Here is a 22,287-nt window from a genome sequence, read left to right on the forward strand (position 1 = left end):
TCGCCGTCATAGTTGCTGTCCCCTGAAGTCATCCAGAACTCAGCAGCATCGCAAGAGAAGGACCCACAGCACAAACGGAAGAAATCAGTCATCTCCATTGATCTCTGCCATACTTAATGCAACCTAGGATTAGCTTCTCTGGTGGCCACATCACAGAGTTAACTCTTACTTGTGGCTGAGAGGAGTATGGACAAAGATGACTGGCATACACAGGGTGAAGGAACAATGACTCTCTGGTGAGGTACCATCGAAGTCTGTAGTTAACAGGTTTGAGGATGAGGAGGGGGTGGTTGAAACAAATGACAGTAAATTCAAGAAAGAAGACAATACCAATCTGGAAGCTGCAGTGGAGAACAGCTTTCTCTTCTCCCCTAATGGTGTTGTGAAGGAAGTGATCTGCTCACGGGAAGGTGACCAAAGGGTTTGAGGAAAAAGTCAAAGGCACAGGAGAGTTTACTCATACCAGAGCAGCACCTGAAAGGATACAAGTATGCCACGGAGGAGTGAGAGGCCCAGCCAATGCTGACGTGCGGAGGGTACAAAGCTGGCAAGTCACAATCAGTAACTACACGCTAATGGCATGTTCATATTCACCACTGCCAGCAGGTTAGACAACCTAAACGGTAACATGCAGTCTTTTGAAAAGCTAAAGGCAGGCAGTATATAAAGGCAGGAGTCAGAAGTGAAGGAACCATAACTCTGCTTTAAATAGATACCTTGAAGCAATCCACTATTTTTCACCTCTGGTTCATTTACTTGAATTGTGTCATCTTCAAGGTAGAAGTAGATTTTGTAGTATCTTATTCTGTACTTGGTTTGGCTTCTATCCAAATATGCATCAAAAGATAATACCTGTTGGAATCATAATTAGAAACTAAGAAATGAAAAGAAAATTCAGCAAACTTAAAATCAACAAAGCAGCTGCCTGTATACTTTTTCTTAACATAAAGAAAAAAGTAGAGAGAATTTTTCCAAGAAGACATTCTACACATCAGCTATGCAAATGGATATACAATCTAAGATAAAATACATAAAGATTATTTAATACTTTTATCACCATCTGGTTAAAACAAGGAAATGATATTCAAGTAATACATCCATCGTTCAACTTTTATAAACTGAACTAGAGTGTGCCTTTGGGATTTCACAGTGGGATTCTAAATGCATATGTTATAGAGACAAAATATTCTTTCTCACAAGATGAATAAGTTTTGTCATTTTTTTCCTATTAACAAAAACACAAAGCTGCCTTGGTTCTGGCATAAAATTATCCTAAGTGTTGGTCCTGATGATTGCTTGCCTTCAGGCAATTCAAGCAGGCATATCAAAAATTCATCCAATGCCCTGGAGACCCCACCTTACACTTCGGGAACCTCAAGAAGCCTAGCCCAATGCTAGACTCAGACTCATCTTGTATGGGGGTGGTAGGGAATAAGGAAGGGAAGGACAGGTGGATTCTAAAGCAGTTATAGTAAAATTCAGAGACAATCAAAAATATCTTTGAAAAGTCCTTAACTACTTTAGAAAAACTGTGCCTCTCAGTAAGTAAAACACAGCCCATTTTTCTCCCATGTTACCTGCTTCTTCAGTTGAAGACCAGTTAAAATCATTTCTTTATGCTTAGGTGCCATGTTGTATGAATAATATATATCTTTAGCCATTGGAAACATTCTTAATATGGCAACCTGCTCACACACTGAGCACGACAAGGTAATTGAGGACAACTGTGGGAAAAGTAGATTCAGGCTACCATTCCAAGCTTGACCTGCGGCTCAAGCTCTCTGAGAGCTCCATTTAAATATTCTCTTTGTCTCTCACTTTTGATCAATTTTTATAAATGAAGTTGCAAAACTTAACTGTGCATATAACTCCAGGGTTATTCAATGTGGACAGTAAGATATATACGAGTGAGTCTGTTAGATGCAATGTATCCTCTAGGAGTGGTGGTCAGTTAACCTAAGTAAGAATATATACTCCAGGAGTGTTTAGCATATTTTCTTCAGAAGCCCCCACTTCAGAAGTGGCTAACGGAATGCCTCAGTAGCTTTTTCTTTTATCAACACAAGAAGGTTTGTCAAATGCCATAAATGATGTTAGAATAAATTCTAGTGAAATGATTATACTGAAAATGCACATATCAGTTACAAATACTAACCAGGCACTGTCCTTACAGGACAGGTTCTAAGAGTCTGGTGAGCCCAGAGATCTACTCCCTTCAAAATGGCACCTTTGGCTTTATTCTCAAATAGTCCTATGTTCAGCTGCTTTCTTAAAGAATTCGTCTGGTCTGACTCCAATTAGGTTAGCTAAACCCCATTGCTAGAATGCTGTCACATTTGCATTGAGTGAACATTTCAGATAAGATGCTGTTGGACAAGTATAGTTTCCTTCTGGGTGACAAAAAAGGCTGGGAACTAGATAGATGTGATGGTTGCACAGCCTTGTGGATATGTTAAATGTCACTGAATTGCACACTTTAAAATGGCTAATGGTTAATTTTATGTTATGTGAATTTTACCTCAGTTAAAAAAAGATATTAGATACTGAGTCGTGTTGGACACTTTAAAATGGTGAGTTTTTGTTACGTGAATTATATTTCAACTTTTAAAAAGTAGGAGGAGGGAGCTGGCTACAGTGGCTCAGGCCTGTGGCAGGAAGATCACTTGAGCCCAGGAGTTCGAGACCAGCCTGGGCAACATAATGAGACCCAGTTTTTACAAAAAAAATTTAAAAATTCGTCGGGCATGGTTACATGTACTTGTAGTCTCAGCTACTAGGGAGGCTGAGGTGGGAGGATTGGTTGAGCCCAGGAGATCGAAGCTGCAGTGAGTTATGACCTCACCATTGCACTCCAGCCTGGGTGAGAGAATGAGACTCTGTGTCTCAAAAATAATTTTTTTTTAAAAATGAGGAGAAAAAAAGATGTTGGAACACCTAAAAGGAGAAAGAGCTGGGGCTTCATCAAACTTTCAGTATACGTAATATTTAATCTGAGATTTTTTTCTTTGTAATCAAGTAGGCAAGTGTAGAGAGAATATTCTTGGCTCTCACCCACCTCTATATACTGAATGCTACCAGTATAAATTTGTGAATGACTACACTGGCATAGGTCAATTGACAACTGTCATAGGTCATCTGTCATGTATGTAATCATTAAATATTTATCAATCAAATGATGCATTAAAAGAGAAGGATGCTAAATTGAAATAAAAAGGAAAGACATTATCTTAGGTTGAGCTTCAATATGTCTAGATGAGGGACAGACTGAAATTTCATATTCTGCTCCCATGAGAATACAGGGCTGTCAAACTCCAGCATGAAAGATACAGAGCAAGTCAGAATGAGGTAGAGATGGAAAGATAAAAAAGGAAGAGGAAGAGGAAATTATAAAATGTGGCAAAGTAGAATGTAAGAGGAGAGACACCAAATAGATTAGAAAGTAATCTTTTTAATCACAAAAATAAATGATCTAATTGTAATGGAACTTGATGTATCAGAGAATCCAGAAAACAGAACCTAAAATAAAAACTGTTAAAAATGAAAATGTATAGGAACATAATTATGATGTAAGGTGTTATCATTTATGATGTCAAGCAGAAACTAGATAAATAAGGTCCTAGGCCGGGCACGGTGGCTCACGCCTCTAATCCCGGCACTTTAGGAGGCCGACGCAGGTGGATCACTTGAGGTCAGGGGTTCGAGACCAGCCTGACCAATATGGAGAAACCCCGTCTCTACTAAAAATACAAATATTAGCCGGGCGTAGTGGCACATGCTTGTAATCCCAGCTACTCAAGAGGCTGAGGCAGGAGAATCGCTTGAACCTGGGAGATGGAGGTTGCAGTGAGCCGAGATGGTGCCACTGCACTCCAGCCTGGGTGATAGAGTGAGATGTCATCTCAAAAAAAAAAAAAAAAAAAAAGGTCCTAGAGGATGTAATTGGCTACAATTTTCTTGAAAACAGAATATAAATATCATTTTATATTCTGTTTTCAGATCACAGGGCATGTGATCTTCAGTCCTCCACAGGCCTCTGCAGGCCCTGTGATATTATGTGAGGTTACCTGCCTGATCCTCAAGGCATTTGGAATTTTAATTTTAGCCTAGAAAATATAAAACCTTAGACCAGGCACAGTGGATCATGCCTGTAATCCCAACGCATTAGGAGGCTACATCAGGAGGATTGAAACACTTTAGCCCAAGAGTTCTAGACCAGCCTGGGCGACACATGGGTCCCCGTCTCTCCAACAATTTTTCTTTATTTAACTAGTCAGGTATGGTGGTGCGTGTCTCAGTCCAAGCTGCTCAAGAAGCTGAGGCAGGAGGATTGCTTTAGCCCAGGAATTTAAGGCTGCACTGGGCTATGATCATGCCACTGCATTCCAGCTTGGGTGACAGAAAAACAGAAAAGAAAAAAAAAAGAAAAAGAAAAAACCCCTGAAGTCTGAAATCAATTAGCTTTAAATAACAGGAATATGATTTCCTCATTACAAAGGAAAAATTTTAAATGTTAAGTTTCTGAATTCAAGATCTTCTTACAATTAAAGCCAAAAGAATCTCAAAGCAGTCAAGAATGCATTTTGATGGGCAAGGAGTTGTAACTTGATATACGGTGCAAATTTAGCTTTGTAGAGAAGAATCTATCCTATCTTCCTGACAGTTGTTATTTGCTTAGCATTGCATATCCCAAACAGCTGGATTTTAACATTAGATTCCTAATTTTCACTTAAAATGTTTGAAAATGATTATTGTCTGATGCAGTATGACACAAAAAATAATTGCGTGGAGAAGGTTGTCCATTTCAGGCCAGACCATGCAACTATAAGGCAAAGGCTTTAAAAAGCCTGATCTCTTAGAATAAATCATATAATTTTTAAAGATGGGGAGGCTGATGTGGCCAATATGTGAGTCAGAAAGACTATCACTTCAGGAATCAAACATCTAAGTGTCAAAAACTTACAGCTGAGGCCAGGCACGGTGGCTCACGCTTGTAATCCCAGCACTTTGGGAGGCCTAGGAGGGTAGATCACAAGGTCAGGAGATCGAGACCATCCTGGCTAACACGGTGAAACCCTGTCTCTACTAAAAATACAAAAAGGTAGCCAGGCGTGGTGGCGGGCGCCTGTAGTCCCAGCTACTCGGGAGGGTGAGGCAGGAAAATGGCATGAACCTGGGAGGCGGAGCTTGCAGTGAGCGGATATTGCACCACTGCACTCCAGCCTGGGCGACAGAACGAGACTCAGTCTCAAAAAAAAAAAAAATCTTCAGCTGAATTTCTAGAGAAGTTGTCAGGAAAGAAAGACAAAACATCGGCAATGTTCAATGACCTCAACATTTTATAAAGGGGTCAACATCACATGTCCAAGTTTAATATGTTTAAGCTCTATTTTATGAAAAAGGCTCAGACTTAAATTGTGAAATAGTATAAAAGGGATATAATGGTAAGGATAAATGCGTGGTCTATATGTTAGTAGACAAGAAAAATTTGTGTACATTTACTACAGTGTTCTTTATTCTTCCTGAAAAAGCTGTTATTAAATCAATGGTTTCTCTCATGATTATGAAGTCCCACAATCAAGGAAATAAACGATACTACATTTTGTGTTGCATATAGAGGATGGCTTCTTTATACATGGCAATATATATATTTACATAAACATATCTGAAACTTACATGCTAATTCAAAAAACCTTTAATAAATTTTAAAAACAGAAAAATTAGACAAGTTATATTCACTGATCACAAAGTAATACAACTAGAAATGTATAATGTACCTATAAAGAAAAATTGTCACTCCTCATAATTGTACCAAAAATAAATTTAAAAATATAAAAAGTATACAAATAAAATTTATATACATGTGTAAAATAAAATTTATATAAAAGTATCTAATAAAATATAAGGCCATACAAACCTATAGGATATAGGCAAATTTGCAATCTGGGGTAAATTAATGGATTAAAATTATTACATAAAAGAATTAGAGTCTGAGAGAGAGGATAAACTGCTAACAGTGTTTCTCAGCCTTGGCTATGCATTAGGAACTTTAAAAAAATTTTGAAAGACCAGATCTGGCCGGGCCCAATGGCTCACGCCTGTAATCCCAACACTTTGGGAGGCCAAGGTGAGTGGATAACCTGAGGTCAGGAGTTCAAGACCAGCCTGGCCAACAGGGCAAAAGCCAATCTCTACTAAAAATACAAAAAATAGCCGGGTACGGTGGTGGACATCTGTAATCCCAGCTACTCAGGAGGCTGAGGCAGGAGAAAGCACTTTATAATTTGCTTGGGGTATTAACCAGGATCTAGTCTGTAGTTCACAGTCTCATCAGAGCACGTAAATATTTCTGTCTTAGTGTCTCATTTAAAGCTCAATGAATATGTAATAGAAGTTGACCAACAAAATAACTGAAAGAATTATGTTGCATTTAGTTAGACCTGAAATGAGCAAGCTCTTCATTTTCTCAACTAGTCTGATGCTAAAATTATTCCAGATTCACAAAATATTCTACATAAGTAATTAAAGGCCCGCAAAATAGGCTTGAAAGGCACATATTAAATATTGAGAAAAACAGGAAATGACTTTTTGACTTCAAATGCAAGAGAATAGTTTAATATTAATACATTGTGGCCTCCGAGATACTTATTCAGCAGTGGTTTAAAATATTGTCGATACCCTCTTTTTTACATGACGTAAAAACAGAATCTTTTCTTTGGCTCATGCAAAGTAAACATCCTATAAGATTGAGAGTAACAGAAAACTATGCATAATCCACCCAAGTCAGTCAGCCCATAATTGTTTTTGAGCTCTGGGTCCAGCACTGAGCCAGGTACTGAAAATAATCCCAAGAAAAGAACACTGGCCGATGTTGAAAGGAGAAATGGTTTCCCAGAAAGAAAGCCTCCCTGTGGTCTGTTAGATCACTATAAGTGTCAGAACTAGGCTTCAAAAAAGAATGTGCACTCTAATTTATCTACCCTATCACAGATGATCTACCCTATCAAGATGACATGGGGATGTGTCAATTTGAGAACATTTAAATTAGAATAAAGTACTGCCAACCAATCCATGTTAAAAGCTGCTAAAAATCACCTGGTAAATTTAGCATGCTATAGTTTCAATTCTTTATCTAGTCTTGAACTATCTTTCAATTACAGGATCTAAAATAATCTAATAACTAGTTCTTTCTGGCGAGCAGAACATTGGGCTGTGATACAGCGCTATCTGATAAACACAGCATATCCATATAGCTGGTCACCTTTTCTTTCCTTTGATCTTAGCCTTCTTAAAAAAATATTCAAATACATTCCCTTTTCTAACTGCCGATATGTCCATATGTATATGTGTGTGTATGTGTACAAACATATACATTAAAAAATTCCAAGACTTTAATAATAATGGCATCACTTCCTTTCACTATTCTTCTTGCCATATCACATTTTAGCCCTTAGGGATGGGGAATCATTACTATGGTTTCTTACTAATTAGTATGGAGAAAAGAAGAGAAGTCATTTTTCTATTCCTATTTAAAGCCACATTCAGACTCAAACACAATTATTTAGTCAATGGCAACTCAAAAGCAAAAGTGACAATCTGACCAGACTCTTAGTGTCTACAGGACAGATTATCCTGTCCAGTGAAGATAGAGATGAGAGAAAGGTTAATAAGCATTAGCCAAGAAAGATAAACATTTGGCATTCTGCAACCAATGTGCCTGATAAAGAGCACAGCAAGAATAATTTTTCTTTGTTTAGGATACTTTTTTTCTTGAATTTATCTTTGCAGAAGAACTAACCTTAGTCAAAAGAAGCAAAATTTCACTTACGAGGAATACATTTAAGAGATGTATTGTATAACACAGTGACTATAGCTAAAAACAACGTATTGTACACTTGAAAATTGTAAGACAATAGTGTTTTCATCACAAAAAAGAGAAGCACATGGGGTAATGCATATGTTAATTAGCTCAATTTAGCCATTCCATAGTGTATACATATTTCAAAACATCATGTTGTACACCATAAATATATACAATTATGTTTGTCAACTTAAACAAATAAAGACAAGGGGAGAAACGCTAAAAATAAAACACTAAAAATAAAGGCAATAATAAGTAAAAAAGGCAAAAAAAAAAAGAACTAGCCTTAACATTTACCATGAAGACTCCTACTTTCTCAAACCTAAATTATTTAGCATCTGTAAAATGCTAAGACTGCATTCCTCCCAGTGTCATGTGACTTACCTGTTTATCAAAGGCTACCCATGATGGTACATCACTTCCATCTCCTTTAGGATATATACTATATTTCGGCTTTATCTTTTGCCCTGGAAGTGGTGCTCCTCCTATTCCAGGCTTTTCATCACTCACCAACATCCTAACATTGTTGCAAAAGCCCCAATGTTGGGATTTGTGAAACTTCTCCTTTACTACCTGTGAACATGAGACAACGTAAAATAGCCAAAGTTACTCTTTATGACTTTTCTAACCTCTTTGTAAAATGTCAACACATTTTATAACCATGTATTTTTCCCTCACAAAATGCAAATAAAGTGGCAAATAATTATGACCAATCTTTATCCATAAAGTTGTCATATTCTTAAATTTAATTCATTTTAAGCAATTCAAAAGATTGAAAAGCAGTAAACACAAACCTAATGTTACATGCCGTATAAAACATTAAAAATAACTATTAACCGTAAGTAAATACTTACAACATTAGCTTGCTAATTGGTCTTTCCTACTTGTTTGCCAAGAATGCAAACAGCAAAAAAACAAAACAAAACAAAACTGCTCGGCTTCAGAATAAAAAGTGTATGTAACTATTTTCCACAGAAGTCTAAAAATTATTTTCACCAAAACAGAGAACAAAATCTTTTCCTCATTAAAGTAAATGTAACAGAAAATTCTTCAGAGCTGACATTCTCCTTTAATTGCAAAACCTTAACTCCCACCTTTTCTGGTGATCTGGAGAGAGAGGAGGAAAGCACAGATACAACTACCAAGGGCTGGCAAGGACACGGCCAACATCAACATTTGTGCACTGCTGGTGGGAAGGTAAAGTAGGACAATCACTCTGAGGAGCGACGTGGCAATACCAGCAAAGAGAGAGGCATATGTGTCCTATGGCCTAGCCAATCCACTCCTACAGAAGTATCTTGTCTTAGGCACAAGGAACTGCATATCAGACTATCTGTTATAGCATTGTTTGCAAAAGTGAAAAACAGGAAACCACTGAAGTGTCTACCCAATAGCAGAAAAGATACATCTCTTTATAACATGGAATATTAATACAGTCTAATATTACACGTATCAATATAGACAAACCTAGGCTGGGCACAGTGGCTCACACCTGTAATCCCAGCACTTTGGGAGGCTGAGGCAGGAGGATCACCTGAGGTCAAGAGTTCGAGACCAGCATGGCCAACATGGTGAAACCCCATCTCTACTAAAAATATAAAAAATTAGCCAGGCATGGTGGTGGGCACCTGTAATGCCAGTTACTTGGGAGGCTGAGGCAGGAGAATCGTTTGAACCTGGGAGGCAGAGGTTGCAGTGAGCCAAAATCATGCCATTGCACTCCAGCCTGGGCAACAAGAGCAAAACTGTATCTCAAAACAAAATAGACAAATCTCAAAAACTGTCAGGCAAAAAATGTAGCTAAAGTACACATAAAATTTCACAACACATATATAAAGCTGGAAAATACTCAAAAAATACAGCAATACTTATGGATAATACATGCATAGAAATGATAAGCAGCAAATTCAAGGTTATATAATGTTCATGATAATAAATGAACACTCATATGCCCCACAGCCCTGAATGAAAAATAAATACCTCAGCGATAACTGAAGCTTTATCTCAGTGCTCATAGCCCTGCCTCCCTTATCCAGAGGTAACCATTTTCCTGAATTTGCTTCTTTAATGTTAGCATATTGCCCAGGACTGTATATAGCCAGGGCAATAGCCTCTTGCAAAAACATGATGGCTTGGCAGAGAAGTCTGATAGGGTCAAAAAGACCTCATTTCCTTTTGTGGTAAAGGCAGCCTGGAAGAATGAGGATGGCCTGAGCAGCCCTCCCCAGGGGAGTCAGGGCCATAACGGCTGTCCTGGGCAGGTAACAGCCCAGCTCTAGGGCTGGGAGAGGAAAGCTAGATGCAATGGTTAGGATGGTGAGCTGTAGCTGGCTCTGCCCCTTAGGGAATCAATTGTCACTACCTCCACCATTCCCTCCACTCTGTCTCTGTCTCTCTCTCACACATAAACACACACACTTGCTCACACATACAATCAGATTACCCCATAAAACAAAGCAAAAGTTGGGTTTCAGAAAAAGAATCGTGGAATAATATAGAATTTAATAATGATATACTGTCCCCTAAAGCAAGTAACTCTGAGTAATCACAAAGTCACCTCAAACCAACAAATGTTTCTTAAATACTCACTATAGTCCTAACTTTGTGCCAAATATACGAGTTAAAATAAGCATAAGACTCAGCCCCTGCCCTGAAGAAAAAAACCCACAATCTTGCGGAGGAAGCAAGATTTAGATATATAAAATGATACCGTTTGGATGTTTGTCTTCTCCAAATCTCATGTTGAAATGTGATTCTCAGTGTTGGAGGTGGGGCCTGGTGGGAGGTGACTGGATCATGGGGGCAGATCTCTCATGAATGGTTTCATACCATCCCCTTAGTGATAAATGAGTTGTCGCTCAGTTAGTTCACATGAGATCTGCTTGTTTAAAAGAGTCTAGGAACTCCCGCCTTTCTCTCTTTCTCCCCCTCTCACCATGTGATACACTGGCTCTCCCTTTGCCCTCCACCATGATTGGAAGCTTTCTGAGGCCCTCATCAGAAGCAGATGCCAACACCACACTTCCTGTACAGCCTGCAGAACCATGAACCAATTAAGCCTTTTTTTAAATAAATTACCCAGCCTCATGTATTTCTTTATAGCAACACGAGAACAGCCAAATACAGCAAACAACTAGAAAACAGCACAGCTACCATTTTGACCACTTACTGTGAGCTGGATGCTTTACTAAGGGTTTTATATTTCATTTATTATCTCATTTCATTATTACAGAACTGTTTTAGCAGTGTTATTACTGCCATTTTTCCAATGAGGAAACCAAGGCAGAGAGAAGGGGACTGACCCACCCAAGCTTACACAGTAACTTAGTGGAGACTGCATCTGAACCTACGATCATGTGACCCTAAGCTCTGGTAAGTATATGGCTAAGTGTATGGCTGACTACAGCCATACACTGATGGGCTGGAGCAGTAGTGTTGAGGTTCTGTGGATAACTGGATACTGTCTTGGACCTGCAGGAATGAGGTAAATTAGATGGGAGAGGCAAGGATGTTCCAAGCAGGGTTATGAGTGATGTACTGCAGCTGAGCTGACAGCATCTAGGGAGAGGGGCGAATTTAGTAAAAAAGAAAGTCAAGGTCAAGTTTGGAAGGAGGATGAGCTAGAGTAGAATATACAAGGAGGACTATATCATGAAAAAAGCCTCTCACGTAAATACCTTAAAAGTCTCCCTCATCAGGCCACTGTAATATTTACTAAGGCCTAATACCGGCCAGGCCCTATTCTAAAGAGTATGGTATAAAGATGAAGTCACAGCCAGCCTTCCTTCCCGAGGAGCTTTCTCCACTACTCACAAGTTTCCTCCATGGATCTAGATTTCCATAATCACATGGAAAAAGCCCTTGCCACCGTTGAAGGCCTCACTCAGCTACCTGTCCCCCAGAATTCCACAATTTGTTCATGTGTACTCTCCTCTTTGGTCAGACCATATCTTACAGCATATAAGGTACCTTAATGTCTATTCAAAGTCATGTCCCTGGTCAGGCTATACCTCTACACAAACCCCTCTCTCCACCAAGGGTCAGCTCACATCCCACTACATAGTCATCCCTTCTAGAAACATCTGGTGAGCATCCATTGGGTGATAAGTTGTGAGAGACTTTGGGGACATGGCCTTGGGCAAGCCACAGCTCCCAACCCTAGAATAGAAGCCAGTCACTATGGCTCTGGATTTGGCAATGGGATTCATACCTGTGGCAGCAAAAGCAGAAGCAACAAAAGGAAAAATAAATTGCACTTCATCAAAATTAGAACTGTGTGTCAACGGATACTATCAAGAGAGTGAAAAAACCCATAGAATGAAGTTTGGGTGAGGTGGCTTAAGCCTGTATCCCAGCAACACTTTAAGAGGCTAAGCTGGGAGAATCACTGGAGCCCCCCAGTAGTTCAAGACCACCCTGGGCAATAGAGTGAGATGTCATTTCTAAGAAACAGAGAAACCCAGAGAATGACAGAAAATATTTGGAAATCATATAAGGGTCTATTATATAGAATATATAAAGATTCTTACAACTCAGCAAAAACACAAACAATTGAATTTAAAAATGGGCAAAGGATATGGTAGACTGCCACGGTTACTACTTGAGACTGTCACCATGACAGTTACTACTATTACTACTTGAGACCATCATTAGAACAGTTACTACTGTTAGTACTTGAGACCATCATTACAAGAGTCACTACTCTTACTACTTGAGACGGTCATTATGAGACTGAACGAAGGGGGATGAACATAGAAATGAAAACTTAAGACAAAAAACTGTTTTAAATGAAGGGTCCAGGGAAGAAGAGAGCTGCCTGCTTCTAGTGAGCAAAGGCAGCCCCCGGAGCTTCCACAGCCCTTCGTATTTATTGGGTAGAATGAGCAGGAGAAGGAGGTAATGATTTGTCAGCTCCTTAATTGATCACAGGTTCATAACAGGCTTCAGATGTACCTAATCACAAGAAACACCGCACTTGGGGCACAACTGCCCTCAGCATTCCTTCTGGGTGGCAGACGCAGTTTGTCAGTTTGCCAACATTCTGCATTTATGAGAAACGGTTTGCTGTTTACTCATATAGCCTCCAGTGGTATACTGAGTTGACCACGACCCTCATTCTTTCGGCCTGTAACAAAAGGACTTGAATAGACATTTCTCCAAAGAAGATACACAAATGGCCAAGAAGCACACGAAAATATGTCCAATGCCATTAGTCATTAGGGAAATGTAAATCAAAAGTACAATGAAGCCAGGCAGAGTGGCTCACACCTGTAATCTCAATACTTTGAGACCAGCCTGAGCAACATGGTGAGACCTTGTTTCTACATAAAATACAAAAATTAGCCAGGCGTGGCAGTGCATGCGTATAGTCCCAGCTACTCGAGAGGCTGAGGTGAAAGGAATGCTTGCGCTCATGAGGCTGAGGCTGCAGTGAGCTATCTTCAAGCTATGATCGCACCACTGCACTCCAGCCTAAGCGACGGAGACCCTGTCTCAAAAATACGTACATACATACATATATACATACATATAATGTGATAATGCTTCACATTCACTAGAGTGGCTATAATTTTTTGAAAACGAAAAATAAATGTTGGTGAGGATGTGGAAACATTGGAACTGTCGCACCTTGCTGGTGGGGATGTACACTAGTATGGCTGCTGTGGAAAACAGTTTGGCAGTTCCTCATGAAGTTAAATATAGAATCATATGATCCAGCAGTTGCATTCCTCAGCATATTCTCAGAAGAATTGAAAACATACATCCACAGAAAGAAACTTACACATAAATGTTCACAGCAGCATTTCGCTATTTCACAATAGCCAAAAGGTGGAAACAACCCAAATGTCTATCAGCTGATGAATGTTAAACAAATGTGGTATATCCATACAATGGAATGTTATTCTGCCATCAAAGGGAACAAAGCACTGATAACGTGCTACCACGTGGATGAACCTTGAAAACATTATGCTAAGAGAAAAAAGCCAGATACAAAGGGCCACATATTATATAATTCCATTTATATGAAATATACAAAATAGGCAAATTCATAGAGACAGAAGGCAGATTAGTGGTTGCTAGGGACTGGAAGTAAGAAAGAATGGGGAGTGACTGCTTACTGGATACAGGTTTCCTTTGAAGTGATGAGAATTTTCTTGAAACAGTGGGGACAGCTGCACAGCATTGTGAATGTACAAAATGCCACTGAATTGTATAATTTAAATGGTTAAAATGGTAACTTTTATACTATGTGTATTTTACCACAATAAAAAGAAAACCCCAGCCAACATGAGATTCACACACCACAAATGAGCTATATGATGACCAAGCCCAGGGATGGGCAGATTCGTAAGGCCTTCCCTGACCACCAACCCTTTGTCGTGTACATGCACCATAATATGTGCACATACTCATGGTTTGATTTGTCTCAACTAGATGACACATTTTTTAAACTCTGGGACCATGGGGTGTATTTCTTCCTTTTTCTATGTCCCCTCACCATCTAACATATTGCTGCAGATACAGGAAACCCGTAAAACTTGAGTGGTAGATTCACTGGTTGCGAAATTGAGCATTGTGATCCGGATCAAATAGGCAACAAGGAGCCATTAAAGTTTCCCGAAGGACACGGGCAATATGAGGCAGCACGTCTGAAGACAGATCCACCAAGAGTGGGCAGGGTGGGTTGGAAGGGGGAAGGTCTGAAGGCAAAAGACTTTTTTTTTTTTTTTTTGAGACAGAGTCTCACTCTTGTCACCCAGGCTGGAGTATAGTGACGTGATCTCAGCTCAACTGCAACCTCCGCCTCCCAGATTCAACCGATTCTCCTGCCTCAGCCTCCCAAGTAGCTGGGATTACAGGTGCCCACCACTACACCTGGCTCTTTTTGTATTTTCAGTAGAGATGGGGTTTCACCACGTTGGCCAGGCTGGTCTCGAACTTCCAGGCTCAAGTAATCCGCCTGCCTCAGCCTCCCAAAGTGCTGAGATTATAGGCATAAGCCACTGCGCCGGGCACAAAAGACTTTTAAAGAGGCCACTGCCGTATCTTAACATGAAGATCTTCAACCAATCTTAAACTGAAACTGATTAAGCAAGCCACAGCAAGCGAACTCTCGTGCTGTTTCTCCACACAAACACCCAGGCCTCACTCTGTCCAGGGATGCCACCCTAGTTGGTAACGGAGACGATTTCAGAGAGCACGCAAGAATGTTCATCTTCCCTATCCTCCCTCTTCCTTTTAATTAAGGCAAGGTTAAGTCTCAATTTGGTAGTACTGACTGTACCTCCCAAATACTTGCTTATCAAAAAGGAAGCAGGCCTCAGGCTCCTAACTTTTTGTGGACATCAAATCTAAAAACAGTTTTGTTTTTTTTCTTACCATGACCTTCCACTTAGATCAAATGATGTAGTTTTCATTTATGGTGATGTAGTTTTCATTTATGGTAAGGATATAGTTTCCCTTTTAAATATGCTGTAGTTTTCCAAAAGTGATTCAATTCACAGAGATATATTAAGTAAATAATGGATCTGTTGGCATGTAAATACACTTTTTAAATTCCAAAGGTAGCATGTATGCTTCTAAAGTTTCACAGCCTCTGACCCTATCAAACAAATGTCACAGGAGTAGATAAGTTTTTATTTATATTTATTTATTTATTTTTATGAGATGGAGTCACTCTGTCGCCCAGGCTGGAGTGCAGTGGTGCAATCTCGGCTCACTGCAACCTCTGTCTCCTGGGTTCAAGCGATACTCCTGCCTCAGCCACCCAAGTAGCTGGGATTATGGGTGCATATCACCACAACCGGCTAACTTTTGTGTTTTTAGTAGAGACGGGGTTTCACCATGTTGGCCAGACTGGTCTTGAACTCCCAGTCTCAGGTGATCTACCCACCCTGGCCTCCCAAAGTGCTGTGATTACAGGCGCGAGCCACTGCAACTGGCCTGGAGTAGGTAAGTTTAAAACACCTGGGAGGAGGACAGAAATTAAGAGACAAAGAATAGTGATCCAGGAAGCAATGTGACCCTCAGGACCTGTGTCACATCCACAGTGTTCAGGAGCCTGGAGCAGAACAAAGGAGAAGGCACTGGGATTAACTGGCAGGCACAACAAAAGGTCTAGTAGTAGACTGAAGATATTTAGAAGGCTCTGTCCAGAAGACAGAGTGAAGTGGTGGGATAAAGCCATGCAACTAAGCAAACAAAAGTGACTGCAGTCAATTTATGATTTCCATATTCACGTGGGCCCTGTCTCTCCTTGCAGTACTGGCTTGTGTCCCTGGTAAGTCACTGATCAACAGCATTAGCCTCTCCCTTCCATGACCTCCTTTCAATGAACTCAAAGACACTCAAGTCTTTCACCTCTCAGAGGAAGAAAAGCCTCCTTGAAGCCCTTAGTCTTGCTTTCATTACTATCTTGACAACCTCCCATCCTCTAAAAGACATGAACAAAATAGTCACAGTAAAACCATTCTTAACAACCCCAAACAAGCCAAATATTTATCAAGAGTAAAATGTACATATAAATGATGTGAAAATCATACAATGCAATACTACAGTCATAAAAATGTACAAACTACCTCTATAGACAGCCACATGGACTAATCTAACGAACATACTGTTGAGCTCAAAAAGCCAGTCACAAAAGAATAAACACCAAACATTTCCATCGATAAAAGGTTCAAAGGCAAGCAAAACCTAATTATAGTGATAGGAGCCAGAACAGTGGTTGTATCTGCAGAGTAGAGAAGGAATAATGAACAGAAAGGTTCACAGGTAGAGTTGTCACACAAAATACAAGATGCTCAATTAAATTTGGTAAACAATAAATACTCCTCCATGCAGTATTTGAGATGTGTATTTTTATTCGCTAAATCTGGCAACCCCAGTCAAGGGTCGTATTTTTGGAGAACAGGTCATATTTTATTTTATTTTTTTGAGACAGGGTCTGGCTCTGTTTCCCAGGCTGGAGTGCAATGATGCAATCATGGCTCACTGCAGCCTCCCGAGTAGCTGGGACTACAAGAATGTGCCACCACGCTTGGCTAATTTTTTCAATCTTTTGTAGAGATGAGGGCTTACTATATTGCCCAGGCTGGTCTCGAACTCCTGGGCTCAAGGGATCCTCCCACCTCCTCTTCCCAAAGTGCTGGGATTATGGGCGTGAGCCACTGTGCCCGGCCCCCATATTTAATTTCTTCATATTCATTTTGTGATCATCCATTGTGCATCTTTCTGTATATGTGTTGTACTTCATGATCTTAAAAGTTTTTTAAAAAGCAAAAATACATGCAGAACCTTGCAGATTTCTAAATATTTCATCCATCCACTGTTTTTCCTTCCCATCCTTAATCACTGCACGTGAGAGCTGATACTTCTGCAGGCGGCAGGCACTGGTAATCAGAGTGTTGCTGGGCAAAAAAGCTGTAGGCTTTACTTTCATTTTTAAAATCACTTTTACACAGCATGCTTCTTGACTTCTGTAATCTGTTTTCATGTCCCATCTCTGGGGCCTTTCTTGTTTGCGTGGCTGGCTTAAACTTACCCAAAGGCAATGCTATGCTGGAAGGCCAGCCTCTGCCCATCAACCAAGAAATGCACACATCAGTGTTCAAAGTTGGACTGACCAGACGTGTAGGGGTCAGAATTCAATGGCGTGAAGCTACAAAGAAAGAACTGGTACTTTAGGGCCAACAACTTAGATACAGTGTTTGGAAACCATAAAGCCAAATACTTCAATCTGCTGCCTGCTTTCTAAAGTTATCAAAGGTTTACACAATTGCCTTGAGTGGCTCCATCTAATTCCCTCCCATCTAACTGGGAATTAGCATCTCCTGCAGACACAGATGGCCAACCCAAGAGAAGAGTAGTAAACAGTATAGACAAAAGCCTGAATCATTTTTCTGCTGTCGTTTAAATGAGGTGTTATTTATTGGCAAAAGTTCTTTCATGCTCAGCGATTTTCGTGTTAGTGTTGCTTTGTTCTGTACGTTCATCTTCTTTTGAAATGAACCCCTCCAGGACAAGCGCAGTGGCTCAGCCTCTAATCCCAGCACTCTGGGAGGCCGAGGCGGGCAGATCACTTGAGGTCAGGAGTCTGAGGCCAGCCTGGCCAACATGGTGAAACCCCATCTTTACTAAAAACACAAAAATTAGCCGGGTGTGGTGGCAGGCGCCTGTAATCCCAGCTACTCGGGAGGCTGAGGCAGGAGAATCGTTTGAACCTGGGAGGTGGAGGTTGCAGTGAGCCGAGATCGCACCACTGCACTGCAGCCTGGGCGACAGAGCGAGACTCCGTCTGAAAAAAAAAAAAAAGAAAAAGAAAAAAAAGAAATGAACCCCTCCCTAATTATATAAATAGAGGAAAAACAAAATCCCTCCAAGTCTGGATGCCTGTCTCTATAAAGTTTGGGAGTAAACTTTACAGGCTGATAGAACTCTTATCTGCCACCTACCCCTCTTGATAAGTGCCAGATTTCTTCGATTTGATAATTGCAACAGTATCTTTTTTCACACAGGATACTGGGGATAATGATTAGGCTTCTGGGCTGTGGAGACAAGGTTGCTTGGAAGAAACCCAGCTTCACCACTGAGACTGTGTAGCTCTGTGCCTCAGTTTCCTCAATAGTAACAGGGAATAAAAATTATTTAATTCAAAGGGCTGTTGGGACACTGGATACTGCATAAGGTGATTAAAGCACAGCGCCTGGCACACATTAAACCCGCAATGGTTATCGTCACTATTATTCGCTACCTTGGAGGGTCCTGCCACCTGTAATGACTCTGTGTTTCTAAATTAGGAAAAACATTCAGATGCAGCTGGAGAGATGGGAGAAGCAGCCTATAGAGTTTGGTCCAAGTTGCCACCAACCCAGGGCAGCAGCATGCGGCCTCCAAGAGAGTCCGCGGAGGTGGCCATGCCAGGACCCTGCCTGGACCCCAGACTCCAGCCGGGAGCTGTGACCTCGGAGGTCCTTCCTACTCACGTTGCGGTTGAAGCTGTTGCCCGGCAGCAGAGGCAGGGCCATGGCGCTCGGTGTCCGAAAATCGGGGGTCCCAGAAGAGAAAGCCCCGCAGGCAGCAGCCACCTACAGGCCGCATTCTTTGGCCCCCACGTTGCCTGGAGACGGGAAGCGGCGTCACAGAGGGAGGAGGGGCGGGGGGGGTTAGCGAGAAGGATCGTGGGGGGCAGGGGACACCTCTGCGGCGGGTACCTCCTCCCCAGCCCAAGTTCCCCTCCACCCGCTTCATCCCCGCACACACTCAGCCAGGTACAATAAAAGCTCAAACTTCACCACTTCTCAATATATCCATGTGACAAAACTGTATGTGTACCCTCTAAATCCATAAAAATAAAAAAATTCTGAAAAAATAAGTTACTGCAATCTCAACAGAAACATGGGAAGAGCGCCAGAATAAAGAGCCAGTGGAAAAAGAAATGAAAAAGTAGGAGGCATAGTCAACACATTCTTAGTAAATGATTACATGTGGAGTTAAGGAGGAAAAAGTGATGACTCCAAGGTGTCTACAAGTTGTTCCTTAGGGTGATGCCTACTTTACCATGCATATTTTATCTCACAAGTCACATACGGTATTAGCAGTAGTAGTGGTACCTGACATCTTGTGTTTCTCTACCCTTCTAAGTCTTCAAACCATACTGCCATGATTTTAATTCTTTATTTTAAAAGGTATTATGGCCTCTAATTTTGTTCCTACCAGTCATAGTTTTCTCTGCAACTCAAAAGAAGCATTATAATGTAGCTATGAAAAAAAGCATTTTCATCTGGGAAAATGTAATTACAAAACTCATTTATGAAACACTGTCCACTTGACAGTTTATTATATTATACACTCTTGTGCTTGTGAGTTTGACTATGAGTACAATCAGAGAAACTTCTAGCAATAATTTCAATATTGTACGTTATTTAAAAACCAGTACTAGCACTATTAATGATTTTACGGAACATTTTCTTCACATTAGATATTACTTACAGGGAAGCACTTGAAAAACTTAGCATATATACGTAATAAATATTACTATATTACCTTATATAACTAAAATATAATAGTAATTTAATAAAATTACATTTTAATTTCATAATTGATAAACTAAAATAAATAAAATAGGTATCTGTACGTAACCTCAGACTTCTATCCTATTTTAAAATCAAAATAATACTTAATCTAAAAATATAAATAAAAACAAAATTCTAACTAAGTTAAATTCTATCAACAGAATTTGGTAATACATAGTAATTTGTGTTCCATGAATTACTTATAAAAACTTTGTAATTATACTTATTTTTGAATATAGTAATGTCAGATATTATTCTCACTTCTTCATTAACTATGAAGAATTGAGGAAAATTTGGGCTACTTTAAGACCTTATGTCCCATTTTTAATGCAAAAGATATCCATAGTATAGATACAACTCAAAACAAAGATGGATAAAAAATTTGGACAAAATCTTTATAAATTCTAGAACCTAAATAAAACAAAACAGTTGATATGAATATAAGTTACAGTGATGATATTCAATGTGACTTATTGGTGAGATCTGTTGATATGAATATGAGTTATGGTGACGATATTCAATGTAATTTATTGGTGAGATTTGAATTCCAACTTTTCTATGCCATGAAATTAGAAATGATACTAAATAAGAACTAAACCAATCTTTCATTAAAAACTCTCAGAATTTGTATGACAAAAAGTTTAAAAATCACTAAAAATCTCAATGTCAAAACTATCAGATCAAGAACACATATGGAGATGATTAGCATAGCAGTTCCGAGCACAACCCAGTAGATGGCAGTAGGCTGTTACAAAGTCAGAAAGATTGAGAAATAAATTATAATTGCTAGTATTACACACGTAGATAGAGCATCTAATAAAAAGAGTATGCTATTCTAATATAATACAGGTACATTAAATATGCTCATTTTTAGTTACTCATGGGGTACCCTTACTTATCTGTGATAACAGACACTTGTCATAATTTCCTGTATACTCCTAATGTCAGGGGTATGTTTACAAGTGGTATCATTTACTTCTGGATTTCATTTCCAGCTATTTAATCTCCAGACGCATGAAAAAGCATTTTTAAGATTACCTCTGAAAAAAAGTACACTTTGGATAAGCAGTTATTTTTAGGCAAAACTTTTACTAAGTATATGAAAACAAATAATGGAGGATATCCGTGTGTAACAAAGTGAAAATATTTACCCGGAAGCTGTGTTTTATGTTTTTAAAAAACCTGAAATAATTGATTTCATACAAAAAAGTGCTAAAAGAAAAATGCATAATCTCTGTATAAAAATTTTCTCAAGCTGTGCAAAATGACCTTCTTGATTTTTATTTTACCTTATCTAAGAACGATTTTAATATACAATTTATAGCAATACGTAACTGCATTTAATGATGCAGAAAAGTAACAAAGCAATGCAGATAAAAATGTTACACTGAACTCATCATTTGACATACTTCATGTGTTAGAAAAATTTACTGAATAATGTCAATTATCAAAACATGTAGCTGCTGTGTAGTCCCTTAAAAACTAGCATTTCCAGTATATGTGTAAGTATATTTGTGTTGAACAGTGTTAATACTTTTTATACTTTTTAAAAAAGAAATTGTATGCCTTTTGTTCAAAACCACTATAACTTACTTGACCTGTGTGTGATTTTTATTTTCCATTAAAATATTTAATTTCCAATATAGTTTGGATGCAGGATAGTCTGCATTTTAGGAAGCAAAAAAATAAATTTTAGAAAGGTGAAATATCAAAGCAAGTTTTGTAGTAATAGTGATGTCTAAAAGCTAAAATAGCAGTAGCTGTCATTAAATGAGCACCCACTATATTTCAAGCACTAGATTCTTACACTCTTTAATATTAATATCATACTTTATAAATGTGAAATTTTAGACTGAAAAGTACATAACTTGCTAAAAGTCACAGATGTAATAAACCATGAATCTAGTATTTGAACTTAAATCTTTTTCCTTCAGAGAGGAAAACAAAAGGATAGGTAGATAGCTAGATGAATCAGTTGACTGACAGTCGTATCAGCTTCCCTTTACCAAATGCTGATCTCATCACACCAACATAACCTTGTAAAATGTGTTTATTATTTCCATGTTCCAAGTGAGTGATTTAAGGCTAAAAATGATAACAAATGTGTCCTTGATGGCAGCTATCACTGGAAGATCCAGAATTTAAACCAATATTTCACTATCCAGTATTACTCATTTCAAAGCACTCACCCTTTCTGCTATCACATACAATTTCCACCTCAAGCAACAAATTCAAATATAATCAGTACAAAATTTATTCTACCCTGAAAATGAAATGTATAATATTCAAGAACTTGATGATTCAGATCTAAGAAAACATAGTACTCTCAAAATGACAAATACTGAATAAATATTA

General features: G+C 39.2%; 1 protein-coding gene across 1 annotated transcript in view; it reads right to left on the reverse strand.

The window, feature by feature from the left end:
- Positions 1-18,938, reverse strand: part of LOC129462996 (EF-hand domain-containing family member C2-like) — a 128,087-nt gene extending 109,149 nt beyond the window's left edge. The window contains exons 1-3 of the mRNA XM_063617743.1: positions 18,840-18,938; positions 8,243-8,427; positions 717-852 (exon numbers count right to left, since the gene is read on the reverse strand). Coding sequence (XP_063473813.1) covers positions 717-852; positions 8,243-8,427; positions 18,840-18,885 — 367 coding nt within the window. The 5' untranslated portion in view covers positions 18,886-18,938. The remainder of the gene's footprint in view (positions 1-716; positions 853-8,242; positions 8,428-18,839) is intronic.
- Positions 18,939-22,287: the final 3,349 nt, after the last annotated feature.

Source organism: Symphalangus syndactylus, chromosome 14 (assembly GCF_028878055.3).
Source record: "Symphalangus syndactylus isolate Jambi chromosome 14, NHGRI_mSymSyn1-v2.1_pri, whole genome shotgun sequence".
NCBI lineage: Eukaryota > Metazoa > Chordata > Mammalia > Primates > Hylobatidae > Symphalangus > Symphalangus syndactylus.